Here is a 14,981-nt window from a genome sequence, read left to right on the forward strand (position 1 = left end):
CACTCAGAGCTCTTTGAGGTCACTCAGAGCAGTTTTGGGCTCACTTGAGGCACTTTGGGGTCCCTCAGAGCAGTTTTGGGCTCACTTGGGTCAATTTTGGGTCAGTTTTGTGCTCACTTGAGGCACTTTTGGCTCCCTCAGAGCAGTTTTGGGCTCACTTGAGGCACTTTGGGGTCACTCAGAGCCGTTTTGGGCTCACTTGAAGCACTTTGGGGTCACTTGGGGCAGTTTTGGGCTCACTTGGGACAGTTTTGGGTCAGTTTTGTGCTCACTTGAGGCACTTTTGGCTCCCTCAGAGCAGTTTTATGCTCACTTGAGGCTCTTTGAGGTCACTCAGAGCAGTTTTGGGGTTACTTGGGTCAGTTTTGGGCTCACTTGAGGCACTTTTGGGGTCCCTCAGAGCAGTTTTGTGCTCACTTGAGGCACTTTTGGGGTCCCTCAGAGCAGTTTTGGGCTCACTTGGGTCAATTTTGGGTCAGTGTTGTGCTCACTTGAGTCACTTTTGGCTCCCCCTGAGCGCTCTGTGCTCACCCCCACAGCCCCCACCCCTCTCCAACTGCCGCACCCCCCCGATTCGGGGCTCCCCTGCCCCACCTCAGGGTGGCTTTGTCCCTCTGTCCCCCTGTCCCTGACCCCTCCCCGTGTCCCTGTCCCCCAGACAAGGACCCTGTGGCCCACAAGAAGGTGGCCAGCCTGACCATCAACTTCGGGCCGCAGCACCCGGCGGCGCACGGCGTCCTGCGCCTGGTGCTGGAGCTCAGCGGGGAGACGGTGAAACGCTGCGACCCGCACGTGGGGCTGCTGCACCGGGGCACCGAGAAACTCATCGAGTACAAAACATACCTGCAGGTACCAGGGGAGACTGGGAATCACAGCCTGGATCCCTGATCCCCATCCCTGAGATCCCTGATCCATAGGATCCCATTGCCCTGAGATCCCATTTCCCTGAGATCCCATTTCCTTGAGATCCCATTTTCTTGAGATCCCATTCCCATGGGATCCCCATTTCCATGGGATCTCTGTCCCATGGGATCCCATTTCTCTGGTACCCGCCCATGGGGCTGCTGCACTGGGGCACCGAGAAACTCATCGAGTACAAAACATACCTGCAGGTACCAGGGGAGACTGGGAATCACAGCCTGGATCCCTAAATTCCCATCCATCAAATCCCTGATCCATGGTACCCCCACAGAAACTCATCGAGTACAAACATACCTGCAGGTACCTCAGGAATCCCAGGAAACTGGGAATCACAGCCTGGATCCCCAAATCACCTGAGATCCTATTGCCCTAAGATCCCATTTCCTTGAGATCCCATTCCCATGGGATCCCCATTTCTCTGTGACCCGCACGTGGGGCTGCTGCACCGGGGCACCGAGAAACTCATCGAGTACAAAACATACCTGCAGGTACCAGGGGAATCCCAGAAAACTGGGAATCACAGCCCTGAGATCCCCAAATCCCCATTGCTCTGACATCCCTGATCCATAGGATTCCATTTTCTTGAGATCCCATTCCCATGGGATCCCCATTTCCATGGAATCTCTGTCCCATGGGATCCCCATTTCATTTCCATGGTACCCCCACGTGGGGCTGCTGCACCAGGGCACCGAGAAACTCATCGAGTACAAAACCTACCTGCAGGTACCTCAGAGATCCCAGGAAACTGGGAATCACAGCCTGGATCCCTAAATTCCCATCCATCAAATCCCTGATCCATGGTACGCCCATTCCCATGATACACCCATAGAAACTCATCGAGTACAAAACATACCTGCAGGTACCAGGGGAGACTGGGAAACACAGCCCTGAGATCCCCAAATCCCCATTGCCCTGAGATCCCATTTTCTTGAGATCCCATTCCCATGGGATCCCCATTTCCATGGAATCTCTGTCCCATGAGATCCCATTTCTGTGGTACCCTCACGTGGGGCTGCTGCACCGGGGCACTGAGAAACTCATCGAGTACAAAACATACCTGCAGGTACCTCAGAGATCCCAGGAGACTGGGAAACACAGCCTGCATCCCTGATCCCCATCCCTCAAATCCCTGATCCATAGGATCCCATTGCCCTGAGATCCCTGATCCATGGTACCCCCACAGAAACTCATCGAGTACAAAACGTACCTACAGGTGCCAGGGGAGACTGGGAATCACAGCCTGGATCCCTAAATCCCCATCCCTGAGATCCCTGATCCATGGTACCCCCATAGAAACTCATCGAGTACAAAACCTACCTGCAGGTACCAGGGGAGACTGGGAATCACAGCCTGGATCCCTGATCCCCATTGCCCTGAGATCCCTGATCCATAGGATCCCATTGCCCTGAGATCCCATTTCCCTGAGATCCCATTTCCTTGAGATCCCATTTCCTTGAGATCCTATTCCCATGGGATCCCCAATTCCATGGGATCTCTGTCCCATGGGATCCCATTTCTCTGGTACCCCCACGTGGGGCTGCTGCACTGGGGCACTGAGAAACTCACTGAGTACAAAACATACCTGCAGGTACCAGGGGAATCCCAGAAAACTGGGAAACACAGCCTGCATCCCCAAATCCCCGTTGCTCTGACATCCCTGATCCATAGGATTCCATTTCCTTGAGATCCTATTCCCATGGGATCCCTATTTCATTCCCATGGTATCCCCACATGGGGCTACTGCACCGGGGCACTGAGAAACTCATCGAGTACAAAACGTACCTGCAGGTACCAGGGGAGACTGGGAAACACAGCCTGGATCCCTAAATCCCCATCCCTGAGATCCCTGATCCATGGTACCCCCACAGAAACTCATCGAGTACAAAACGTACCTACAGGTGCCAGGGGAGACTGGGAAACACAGCCTGGATCCCTAAATCCCCATCCCTGAGATCCCTGATCCATGGTACCCCCACAGAAACTCATCGAGTACAAAACGTACCTACAGGTGCCAGGGGAGACTGGGAAACACAGCCTGGATCCCTAAATTCCCATCCATCAAATCCCTGATCCATAGGATCCCATTGCCCTGAGATCCCTGATCCATGGTACCCCCATAGAAACTCATCGAGTACAAAACCTACCTGCAGGTACCAGGGGAGACTGGGAATCACAGCCTGGATCCCTGATCCCCACTGCCCTTAGATCCCTGATCCATAGGATCCCATTGCCCTGAGATCCCTGATCCATGGTACCCCCACAGAAACTCATCGAGTACAAAACCTACCTGCAGGTACCTCAGAGATCCCAGGAGACTGGGAATCACAGCCTGGATCCCTGAATCCCCATCCCTGAGATCCCTGATCCATGGTACTCCCATAGAAACTCATCGAGTACAAAACCTACCTGCAGGTACCTCAGGAATCCCAGGAAACTGGGAAACACAGCCTGGATCCCAAATCCCCATTGCCCTAAGATCCCATTTCATTGAGATCCTATTCCCATGGGATCCCATTTCTCTGCGACCCCCACGTGGGGCTGCTGTACCAGGGCACCGAGAAACTCATCGAGTACAAAACATACCTACAGGTACCAGGGGAGACTGGGAATCACAGCCTGGATCCCTGATCCCCATCCCTCAAATCCCTGATCCATAGGATCCCATTGCCCTGAGATCCCTGACCCATGGTACCCCCACAGAAACTCATCGAGTACAAAACATACCTGCAGGTACCTCAGGAATCCCAGGAAACTGGGAGTCACAGCCCTGGATCCCCAAATCCCCATTGCCCTGAGATCCCATTTCCTTGAGATCCCATTCCCATGGGATCCCTATTTCCATGGGATCCCCATTCCCATGGGATCCCCATTTCATTTCTTTGTGACCCGCACGTGGGGCTGCTGCACCAGGGCACTGAGAAACTCATCGAGTACAAAACCTACCTGCAGGTGCCAGGGGAGACTGGGAATCACAGCCTGGATCCCTAAATCCCCATCCCTGAGATCCCTGATCCATAGGATCCCATTGCCCTGAGATCCCATTCCCATGGGATCCCATTTCTCTGCGACCCCCACGTGGGGCTGCTGCACCGCGGCACCGAGAAACTCATCGAGTACAAAACTTACCTGCAGGTACCAGGGGAATCCCAGGAAACTGGGAATCACAGCCCTGAGATCCCCAAATCCCCATTGCCCTGAGATCCCCAAATCCCCATTGCCTTGAGATCCCATTCCCATAGGATCCCCATTTCCATGGGATCTCTGTCCCATGAGATCCCATTCCCATGGTACCTCCACGTGGGGCTGCTGCACCGGGGCACCGAGAAACTCATCGAGTACAAAGCATACCTGCAGGTGACAAAAGGATCCCCAGGAAACTGGGAAACACAGCCCTGAGATCCCCAAATCACCTGAGATCCTATTGCCCTGAGATCCCATTTCATTGAGATCCTATTCCCATGGGATCCCCATTTCATTCCCATGGTACCCCCTCATGGGGCTGCTGCACCAGGGCACCGAGAAACTCATCGAGTACAAAACGTACCTGCAGGTACCAGGGGAGACTGGGAAACACATTCCCTATTGCCCTGAGATCCCATTTTCTTGAGATCCCATTCCCATGGTACCCCCATTTCTATGGGATCTCTGCCCCATGGGATCCCCATTTCCATGGGATCCCTGTCCCATGAGATCCCATTCCCATGGTACCCCCACGTGGGGCTGCTGCACCGGGGCACCGAGAAACTCATCGAGTACAAAACATACCTGCAGGTGACAAAAGGATCCCCAGGAAACTGGGAATCACAGCCCTGGATCCCCAAACCCCCATTTCCCTGAGATCCCATTCCCATGGGATCCCTATTTCCATGGGATCCCCATTCCCATGGGATCCCCATTTCATTTCTTTGTGACCCGCACGTGGGGCTGCTGCACCGGGGCACCGAGAAACTCATTGAGTACAAAACGTACCTGCAAGTGCCAAAAGGATCCCCAGGAAACTGGGAAACACAGCCTGGATCCCCAAATCCCCATTGCCCTGAGATCCCATTTTCTTGACATCCCATTCCCATAGGATCCCCATTTCCATGGGATCTCTGTCCCATGGGATCCCATTTCTCTGGTACCCGCACGTGGGGCTGCTGCACCGGGGCACTGAGAAACTCATCGAGTACAAAACATACCTGCAGGTACCTCAGAGATCCCAGGAAACTGGGAATCACAGCCCTGAGATCCCTGATCCCCATCCCTCAAATCCCTGATCCGTGGTACCCCCATAGAAACTCATCGAGTACAAAACATACCTGCAGGTACCAGGGGAATCCCAGGAAACTGGGAAAGACAACCCTGAGATCCCTGATCCCCATTCCTGAGATCCCTGACCCATGGTACCCCCACAGAAACTCATCGAGTACAAAACATACCTGCAGGTACCTCAGAGATCCCAGGAAACTGGGAAACACAGCCTGGATCCCTAAATCCCCATCCCTGAGATCCCTGATCCATGGTACCCCCATAGAAACTCATCGAGTACAAAACATACCTGCAGGTACCAGGGGAGACTGGGAAACACAGCCTGGATCCCTGATCCCCATTGCTCTGACATCCCTGATCCATAGGATTCCATTTTCTTGAGATCCCATTCCCATGGGATCCCCAATTCCATGGAATCTCTGTCCTATGGGATCCCCATTTCATTCCCATGGTACCCCCACGTGGGGCTGCTGCACCAGGGCACTGAGAAACTCCTCGAGTACAAAACGTACCTGCAGGTACCTCAGAAATCCCAGGAGACTGGGAAACACAGCCTGGATCCCTAAATCCCCATCCCTGAGATCCCTGATCCATGGTACCCCCACAGAAACTCATCGAGTACAAAACCTACCTGCAGGTACCAGGGGAGACTGGGAAACACAGCCTGGATCCCTAAATCCCCATCCCTCAAATCCCTGATCCATGGTGCCCCCATTTCTCTGTGACCCGCACGTGGGGCTGCTGCACCGTGGCACCGAGAAACTCATCGAGTACAAAACGTACCTGCAGGTACCTCAGGAATCCCAGGAAACTGGGAAACACAGCCCTGAGATCCCCAAATCCCCATTGCCTTGAGATCCTATTCTCATGAGATCCCCAATTCCATGGGATCTCTGTCCCATGAGATCCCATTTCTCTGTGACCCGCACGTGGGGCTGCTGCACCGGGGCACTGAGAAACTCATTGAGTACAAAACCTACCTGCAGGTACCAGGGGAATCCCAGAAAACTGGGAAACACAGCCTGGATCCTCAAATCCCCATTGCCCTGAGATCCCTGTCCCATGGGATCCTCATTCCCACGGGATCCCCACGTGGGGCTGCTGCACCGGGGCCCCCATAGAAACTCATCGAGTACAAAACCTACCTGCAGGTACCTCAGAGATCCCAGGAAACTGCCTGGATCCCCCAGATCCCTGATCCATGGTACCCACATTCCCATGGTACCCTCATAGAAACTCATCAAGTACAAAACCTACCTGCAGGTGCCAAAAGGATCCCCAGGAAACTGGGAAACACATTCCAACAGGATCCCCATTGCCCTCAGATCCCATTTCCCTGAGATCCTGTTCCCATGGGATCCCCATTTCCCTGAGATCCCTGACCCATAGGATCCCATTTCCCTCAGATCCCATTTCCCTGAGATCCCCATTTCTATGGGATCCCCACGTGCTGCTGCACCCAGAAACTCACTGAGTACAAAATGTACCTGCAGGTGCCTTCAGCATTCCCAGGAAACTGGGAAACACATTCCCATGGGATCCCCAGATCCCCATTCCCTGGGGTCCCCATGTATGGGATCCCCTTTGCCCTCAGATCCCATTTCCTTGAGATCTCATTCCCATGGGATCCCCATTTCCATGGAATCTCTGTCCCATGAGATCCCATTTCTGTGGTACCCTCACGTGAGGCTGCTGCACCAGGGCACTGAGAAACTCATCAAGTACAAAACATACCTGCAGGTACCTCAGGAAACCCAGGAAACTGGGAAACACAGCCTGGATCCCTAAATCCCCATTGCCCTCAGATCCCATTTCCTTGAGATCCTATTCCCATGGGATCCCATTCCCATGGTACCCCCATGTGGGGCTGCTGCACCGCGGCACCGAGAAACTCATCGAGTACAAAACATACCTGCAGGTACCAAAAGGATCCCCAGGAAACTGGGAAACACATTCCAACAGGATCCCCATTGCCCTGAGATCCCATTGCCCTGAAATCCCTGACCCATAGGATCCCATTTCCCTGAGATCCTGTTCCCATGGGATCCCCATTTCCCTCAGATCCCATTTCGCTGAGATCCCCATTTCTATGGGATCCCCACGTGCAGCACTCCAAGTATTCCCAGTAGTTATTCCCATCACTCCCATCACTCCCAGCAGTCATTCCCATCATTCCTATCATTCCCAGCTGTCATTCCCAGTATTCCCAGTGTTCCCAGCAGTCATTCCCAGCAGTCATTCCCAGTATTCCCAGTTATTCCCAGTACTCCCAGTACTCCCAGTATCCCTCCCCACAGGCCCTGCCCTACTTTGACCGCCTGGACAACGTCTCCATGATGTGCAACGAGCAGCGCTCCCAGCAGTTATTCCCATCACTCCCATCACTCCCCTCATTCCCTGTAATCATTCCCAGTATTCCCAGTACTCCCAGCAGTCATTCCCAGTATCCCCAGTTATTCCCAGTACTCCCAGTTCCCTTCCTCACAGGCCCTGCCCTACTTTGACCGCCTGGACTACGTCTCCATGATGTGCAACGAGCAGGCTCCCATCACTCCCAGTATTCCCATCACTCCCAGCACTCCCAGCACTCCCAGCAGTCATTCCCAGTATTCCCAGTACTCCCAGTGTCCCTCCCCACAGGCCCTGCCCTACTCTGACCGCCTGGACGACGTCTCCATGATGTGCAACGAGCAGCGCTCCCAGCAGTTATTCCCACCACTCCCATCATTCCCATCACTCCCAGCACTCATTCCCAGTATCCCCAGTCATTCCCAGTATTCCCAGTACTCCCAGCAGTCATTCCCAGTTATTCCCAGTACTCCCAGTTCCCTCCCCAGAGGCCCTGCCCTACTTTGACCGCCTGGACAACGTCTCCATGATGTGCAATGAGCAGCACTCCCTGCACTCCCAGCAGTCATTCCCACTGTTCCCATCACTCCCAGCACTCATTCCCAGTATTCCCATTACTCCTACCAGTTATTCCCAGTTATTCCCAGTTATTCCCAGTACTCCCAGTATCCCTCCCACAGGCCCTGCCCTACTTTGACCACCTGGACGGCGTCTCCATGATGTGCAACGAGCAGCACTCCCATCACTCCCAGCAGTCATTCCCAGTATTCCCATCACTCCCAGCACTCATTCCCAGTATTCCCAGTCATTCCCAGTATTCCCAGTACTGTCAGCAGTCATTCCCAGTTATTCCCAGTACTCCCAGTATCCCTCCCACAGGCCCTGCCCTACTTTGACCGCCTGGACGACGTCTCCATGATGTGCAACGAGCAGCGCTCCCATTCATCACTCCCATCACTCCCATCACTCCCAGCACTCATTCCCAGTATCCCCAGTTATTCCCAGTCATTCCCAGTTATTCCCAGTACTCCCAGTATCCCTCCCCACAGGCCCCGCCCTGCTTTGACCGCCTGGACGACGTCTCCATGATGTGCAACGAGCAGCACTCCCATCACTCCCAGTATTCCTATCACTCCCAGCACTCATTCCCAGTGTTCCCAGCACTCATTCCCAGTATTCCCAGTGTTCCCAGCAGTCATTCCCAGTTATTCCCAGTACTCCCAGTATCCCTCCCACAGGCCCTGCCCTACTTTGACCGCCTGGACGGCGTCTTCATGATGTGCAACGAGCAGCGCTCCCAGCAGTTATTCCCACCACTCCCAGCACTCATTCCCAGTATTCCCAGCTGTCATTCCCAGTATTCCCAGTACTCCCAGCAGTCATTCCCAGTATCCCCAGTCATTCCCAGTATTCCCAGTATCCTCCCCACAGGCCCTGCCCTACTTTGACCGCCTGGACGACGTCTCCATGATGTGCAACGAGCAGCGCTCCCATTCATCACTCCCATCACTCCCATCACTCCCACCGCTCCCATCACTCCCATCACTCATTCCCAGTATCCCCAGTCATTCCCAATATTCCCAGTACTGTCAGCAGTCATTCCCAGTTATTCCCAGTACTCCCAGTATCCTCCCCACAGACCCTGCCCTACTTTGACCGCCTGGACAACGTCTCCATGATGTGCAACCAGCAGCACTCCCATCACTCCCAGCAGTTATTCCCATCATTCCTATCACTCCCAGCACTCATTCCCAGTATTCCCAGTACTCCCAGCAGTCATTCCCAGTATTCCCAGTATCCCCAGTCATTCCCAGTTATTCCCAGTACTCCCAGTATCCTCCCCACAGACCCTGCCCTACTTTGACTGCCTGGACGACGTCTCCATGATGTGCAACGAGCAGCACTCCCATTCATCACTCCCAGTATTCCCACCACTCCCATCACTCCCAGCACTCATTCCCAGTATCTCCAGTCATTCCCAGTATTCCCAGTACTGTCAGCAGTCATTCCCAGTATTCCCAGTACTCCCAGTATCCTCCCCACAGGCCCTGCCCTACTTTGACCGCCTGGACGACGTCTCCATGATGTGCAACGAGCAGCACTCCCAGCACTCCCAGCAGTTATTCCCATCACTCCCATCACTCCCAGCAGTCATTCCCAGTATCCCCAGTCATTCCCAGTTATTCCCAGTACTCCCAGTGTCCCTCCCCACAGGCCCTGCCCTACTTTGACCGCCTGGACGACGTCTCCATGATGTGCAACGAGCAGCGCTCGCAGCAGTTATTCCCATCACTCCCATCACTCCCAGCAGTCATTCCCAGTATCCCCAGTCATTCCCAGTATTCCCAGTACTGTCAGCAGTCATTCCCAGTTATTCCCAGTACTCCCAGTATCCCTCCCACAGGCCCTGCCCTACTTTGACCGCCTGGACTACGTCTCCATGATGTGCAATGAGCAGGCGTACGCGCTGGCCGTGGAGAAGCTGCTCAACATCCGCCCCCCGCCGCGCGCGCAGTGGATCCGAGGTCAGCCCCTGCCCGGTTCCGTTTGTTCTTTTATTCCATTTATTATTTTATTCCATTTATTCTTTTATTTCATTTGTTCTTTTGTTCTGTCACAGTCAGGGTTATAAAGTGCTCAGGTGTTTGTGTTGGGTTCTCACACAGAGGGAGTTCTGCAGCGTTGCTGCTTCGTTAGGTGGAAGTGCAGCTGTGTCGAAAAATTCAGATTTCTAAAAGTTCAGATGTATAAAAATTCAGTTTTCTAGAAATTCAGATTTCTAAAAATTCAGATGTATAAAAATTCAGATGTATAAAAATTCAGATTTCTAAAAATTCAGATTTCTAAAAATTCAGATTTCTAAAAATTCAGTTTTCTAAAAATTCAGTTTTCTGAAAATTCAGATTTCTAAAAATTCAGATTTCTAAAAGTTCAGATGTATAAAAATTCAGATTTCTAAAAGTTCAGATGTATAAAAATTCAGTTTTCTAGAAATTCAGGTTTCTAAAAATTCAGTTTTCTAAAAATTCAGCTTTCTAAAAATTCAGACATGTCTAAAAATTCAAGTGTGCCTTAAAATTCAGATTTCTAAAATTTAGATGCCTAAAAATTCAGTTTTCTAGAAATTCAGATTTCTAAAAATTCAGCTGTCTAAAAATTTAGACATGTCTAAAAATTCAGATGTGTCTAAAAATGCAGATGTGTCTAAAAATTCAGCTTTCTAAAAATTCAGATGTATAAAAATTCAGTTTTCTAGAAATTCAGGTTTCTAAAAATTCAGTTTTCTAAAAATTCAGCTTTCTAAAAATTCAGCTTTCTAAAAATTCAGACATGTCTAAAAATTCAGGTGTGCCTTAAAATTCAGATTTCTAAAATTTAGATGCCTAAAAATTCAGTTTTCTAGAAATTCAGATGTATAAGAATTCAGATGTATAAAAATTCAGATGTATAAAAATTCAGTTTTCAAGAAATTCAGGTTTCTAAAAATTCAGTTTTCTAAAAATTCAGCTTTCTAAAAATTCAGACATGTCTAAAAATTCAGGTGTGCCTTAAAATTCAGATTTCTAAAATTTAGATGCCTAAAAATTCAGTTTTCTAGAAATTCAGATGTCTAAAAATTCAGCTGTCTAAAAATTCAGACATGTCTAAAAATTCAGATGTGTCTAAAAATGCAGATGTGTCTAAAAATTCACATTTCTAAAAATTCAGATGTATAAAAATTCAATTTTCTAAAAATTCAGCTTTCTAAAAATTCAGATGTATAAAAATTCAGTTTTCTAAAAATTCAGCTTTCTAAAAATTCAGCTTTCTAAAAATTCAGACATGTCTAAAAATTCAGGTGTGCCTTAAAATTCAGATTTCTAAAATTTAGATGCCTAAAAATTCAGTTTTCTAGAAATTCAGATGTATAAGAATTCAGATGTATAAAAATTCAGATGTATAAAAATTCAGTTTTCTAGAAATTCAGGTTTCTAAAAATTCAGTTTTCTAAAAATTCAGCTTTCTAAAAATTCAGATGTGCCTAAAAATTCAGACATGTCTAAAAATTCAGATGTGTCTAAAAATTCAGATGTGTGTGAAAATGCAGATGTGTCTAAAAATTCAGATTTCTAAAAATTCAGGCGTGCCTAAAAATTCAATGTCTAAAAAATTCAGGTGTGTCTAAAAATTCAGACATGTCTAAAAATGTAGATATGTCTAAAAATTCAGATGTGTCTAAAAATTCAGATTTCTAAAAATTCAGGAGTGCCTAAAAATTTAGATTTCTAAAAATTCAGGTGTGTCTTAAAATTCAGATTTCTAAAATTCAGATGTCTAAAAATTCAGTTTTGTAAAAATTCAGATGTGTATAAAAATGCAGGTGTGTCTTAAAATTTACACATGTCTAAAAATGCAGGTGTGTCTAAAAATGCAGATGTGTCTAAAAATTCATATTTCTAAAAATTCATATTTCTAAAAATTCATATTTCTAAAAATTCAGATGTCCAAAAAATTCAGATGTCCAAAAAATTTGGATGTATCTAAAAATGATACCAAGACCCATGATAAAAAAGTGAAAAAAAAAAACTTCCACCTCAAAACTTCTATATTGCTTTCTGTGTATTACTATATTTTAAACCTTAAATTTTAAATTTTTCACTGTGTGATATTAAACAATTTAATGCAAATTACACACCAGAGATTCCAATAACCAAACAATGATCCACAGTGTGGAATTTTCTGTTTAGTTACAAAAATATGAAAAAAAATGAAAAAGAAAGAAACTTTCACCCATTTTGCCATTTATGTATTACTATTTTTTAAATCCTTAAATTTTAAATTTTTCACTGTGTATTATTACACAATTTAATGCAAATTACACACCAGAGATTCCAATAACCAAACACTGATACACAATGTGGAATTTTCTGTTCAGTTACAAAAACACTCCTAGACCCATGGAAAAAAAAGAGAAAAAACCCAAAACTTCCCCCTCAAAACTTCTATATTGCTTTCTGTATATTACTATATTTTAAAACCTTAAATTTTAAATTTTTCACTGTGTTTTATTACACAATTTATGCAAATTACCCACCAGTGATTCCAATAACCAAACACTGACCCACAGTGTGGAATTCTCTGTTCAGTTACAAAAATACGAAAAAAAAGATGAAAAAGGACAAAACTTTCACATATTTTCCCCCCTATATATTACTATATATTACTATATTTTAATCCTTAAATTCTGAATTTTTCACTGTGGGTTATTACACAATTTTATGCAAATTCCACACCAATAATTTCAGTTTCATCGCTCACTTTTATCATCCAATTTTACAAATTGATGCCAAAATTTTTATTTTGTTGTGGTTTAACACCCCCCACCCCATCAAACCCCGACCCCCCCAGTTCCTGGGGTGCCACCCCCCAGGATTTTGGGGTCACCCCCGTTTTGTGCCCCCTGCCCAGTTCTGTTCGCCGAGATCACGCGGCTGCTGAACCACATCATGGCCGTGACCACGCACGCGCTGGACATCGGGGCCATGACCCCCTTCTTCTGGATGTTCGAGGAGAGGGAGAAGGTGGGGCCTGCTTGGGGGACAGGGGAAATGGAGAATTTAAACCCCTTCCCTCCAAATTATTGTAATTTTGAAATCAAGGGGCTCTCAGGCCTTGCGCGAATTAGGAATAACAGTTCTTTACTAGGGAAATTAAAATAGAAATGCAAACTACAAAGAACAAACCCCAAACCCTGACACAGTCAGAGCACAACCTGACACCTGTCAATCAGGGTGTTGGCAGCAGTCCCATCCCAAAAAAATGAAATTTTTATGCAGTGACAGATGTGGCTCAGTTGGAGCAGTGCTCCTGTACAAGGTGCAGTTTCCCTCCAAAGGTTCAGTGATGATGTGAGAAATCCCGTGGGAAAAGGGTTCCCTTGGTGTCCCAAATCTCATTTTTTACCTTGGTAAGAAATGCTGGGCTCTTCCCCCTGGCTGGAGCATCTCAAATGGGATGCAGTGATTTTATCAGTCCCACAGTGGGACTCAATGGCCATGAGCAGAAAATAAATCCTTGGAAGAAGGATGGGGTGTGAAAAGATAAAGGATAATGTCCCACCTGGTTTATAAAATATTCCCCATTAACAGGAGATATTTAATTAGATAAATAACACTGCCCTACCTGGTTTTAACAGATAAGCATTAACAGGGGATATCACATTAGATAAGGAACACTGCCCCAGCTGGTTTTAACACATAAACCATTAACAGGAGATATCCCATGAGATAAAGAACACTGCCCCACCTGGTTAATAAAATATGATCATTAACAGGAGATATTAGATTAGATAAGGAACACTGCCCCACCTGGTTTATAAAATAATTGCCATTAACAGGAGATATCAAATTAGATAAATAACACTGCCCCACCTGGTTTTAACAGATAAACCATTTACAGGAGATATCCCAGAGATAAATAAGACTGCCCCACCTGGTTTATAAACATGGCCATTAACAGGTGATATCTAATTAGATAAAGATCATTGCCCCAGCTGGTTTATAAAATATTCCCATTAACAGGAGATATCACATTAGATAAAGAACACTGCCCCATCTGGTTTATAAACCATGGCCATTAACAGGGGATATCCCATGAAATAAAGAACACTGTCCCACCTGGTTTATAAAATATTCCCCATTAACAGGAAATATCTAATTAGATAAAGATCACTGCCCCACCTGGTTTTACAAATAAACCATGAACAGGAGATATCCCATGAAATAAAGAACACTGTCCCACCTGGTTGATAAAATATTCCCATTAACAGGAGATATCTCAATAGATAAAGAACACTGCTTCACTGGTTTTCACAGATAAACCATTAACTGGAGATATCTAATTAGATAAAGAACACTGCCCCACCCGGTTTATAAAATATTCCCCATTAACAGGAGATATCCCCTGAGATAAAGAACACTGCCCTACCTGGTTTTAACACATAAACCATTAACAAGAGATATCCCATGAAATAAAGATCAGTGCCCCACCTGGTTTTACAGATAAACCATTAACAGGGGATATCACATTAGATAAAGAACACTGCCCCAGCTGGTTTTAACACATAAACCATTGATAGGAGATGTGCCATGGAGATAAAGAACACTGCCCCACCTGGTTAATAAAATATGACCATTAACAGGAGATATTAGATTAGATAAGGAACACTGCCCCACCTGGTTTATAAAATAATTCCCATTAACAGGAGATATCAAATTAGATAAATAACACTGCCCTACCTGGTTTTAACAGATAAACCATTTACAGGAGATATCCCAGAGATAAATAAGACTGCCCCACCTGGTTTATAAACATGGCCATGAACAGGAGATATTTAATTAGATAAAGATCACTGCCCCACCTGGTTTATAAAATATTCTCCATTAACAGGAAATATCTGTTTAGATAAAGAGCACTGCCCC

General features: G+C 47.3%; 1 protein-coding gene across 1 annotated transcript in view; it reads left to right on the plus strand.

The window, feature by feature from the left end:
- Nucleotides 1–14,981, plus strand: part of NDUFS2 (NADH:ubiquinone oxidoreductase core subunit S2) — a 32,505-nt gene that overhangs the window by 1,584 nt on the left and 15,940 nt on the right. The window contains exons 3-5 of the mRNA XM_033083003.1: nt 659–849; nt 9,926–10,046; nt 12,970–13,082. Of these exons, the coding sequence (XP_032938894.1) occupies nt 659–849; nt 9,926–10,046; nt 12,970–13,082 (425 nt within the window). The remainder of the gene's footprint in view (nt 1–658; nt 850–9,925; nt 10,047–12,969; nt 13,083–14,981) is intronic.

Source organism: Catharus ustulatus, chromosome 30 (genome assembly GCF_009819885.2).
Source record: "Catharus ustulatus isolate bCatUst1 chromosome 30, bCatUst1.pri.v2, whole genome shotgun sequence".
Classification (NCBI taxonomy): domain Eukaryota; kingdom Metazoa; phylum Chordata; class Aves; order Passeriformes; family Turdidae; genus Catharus; species Catharus ustulatus.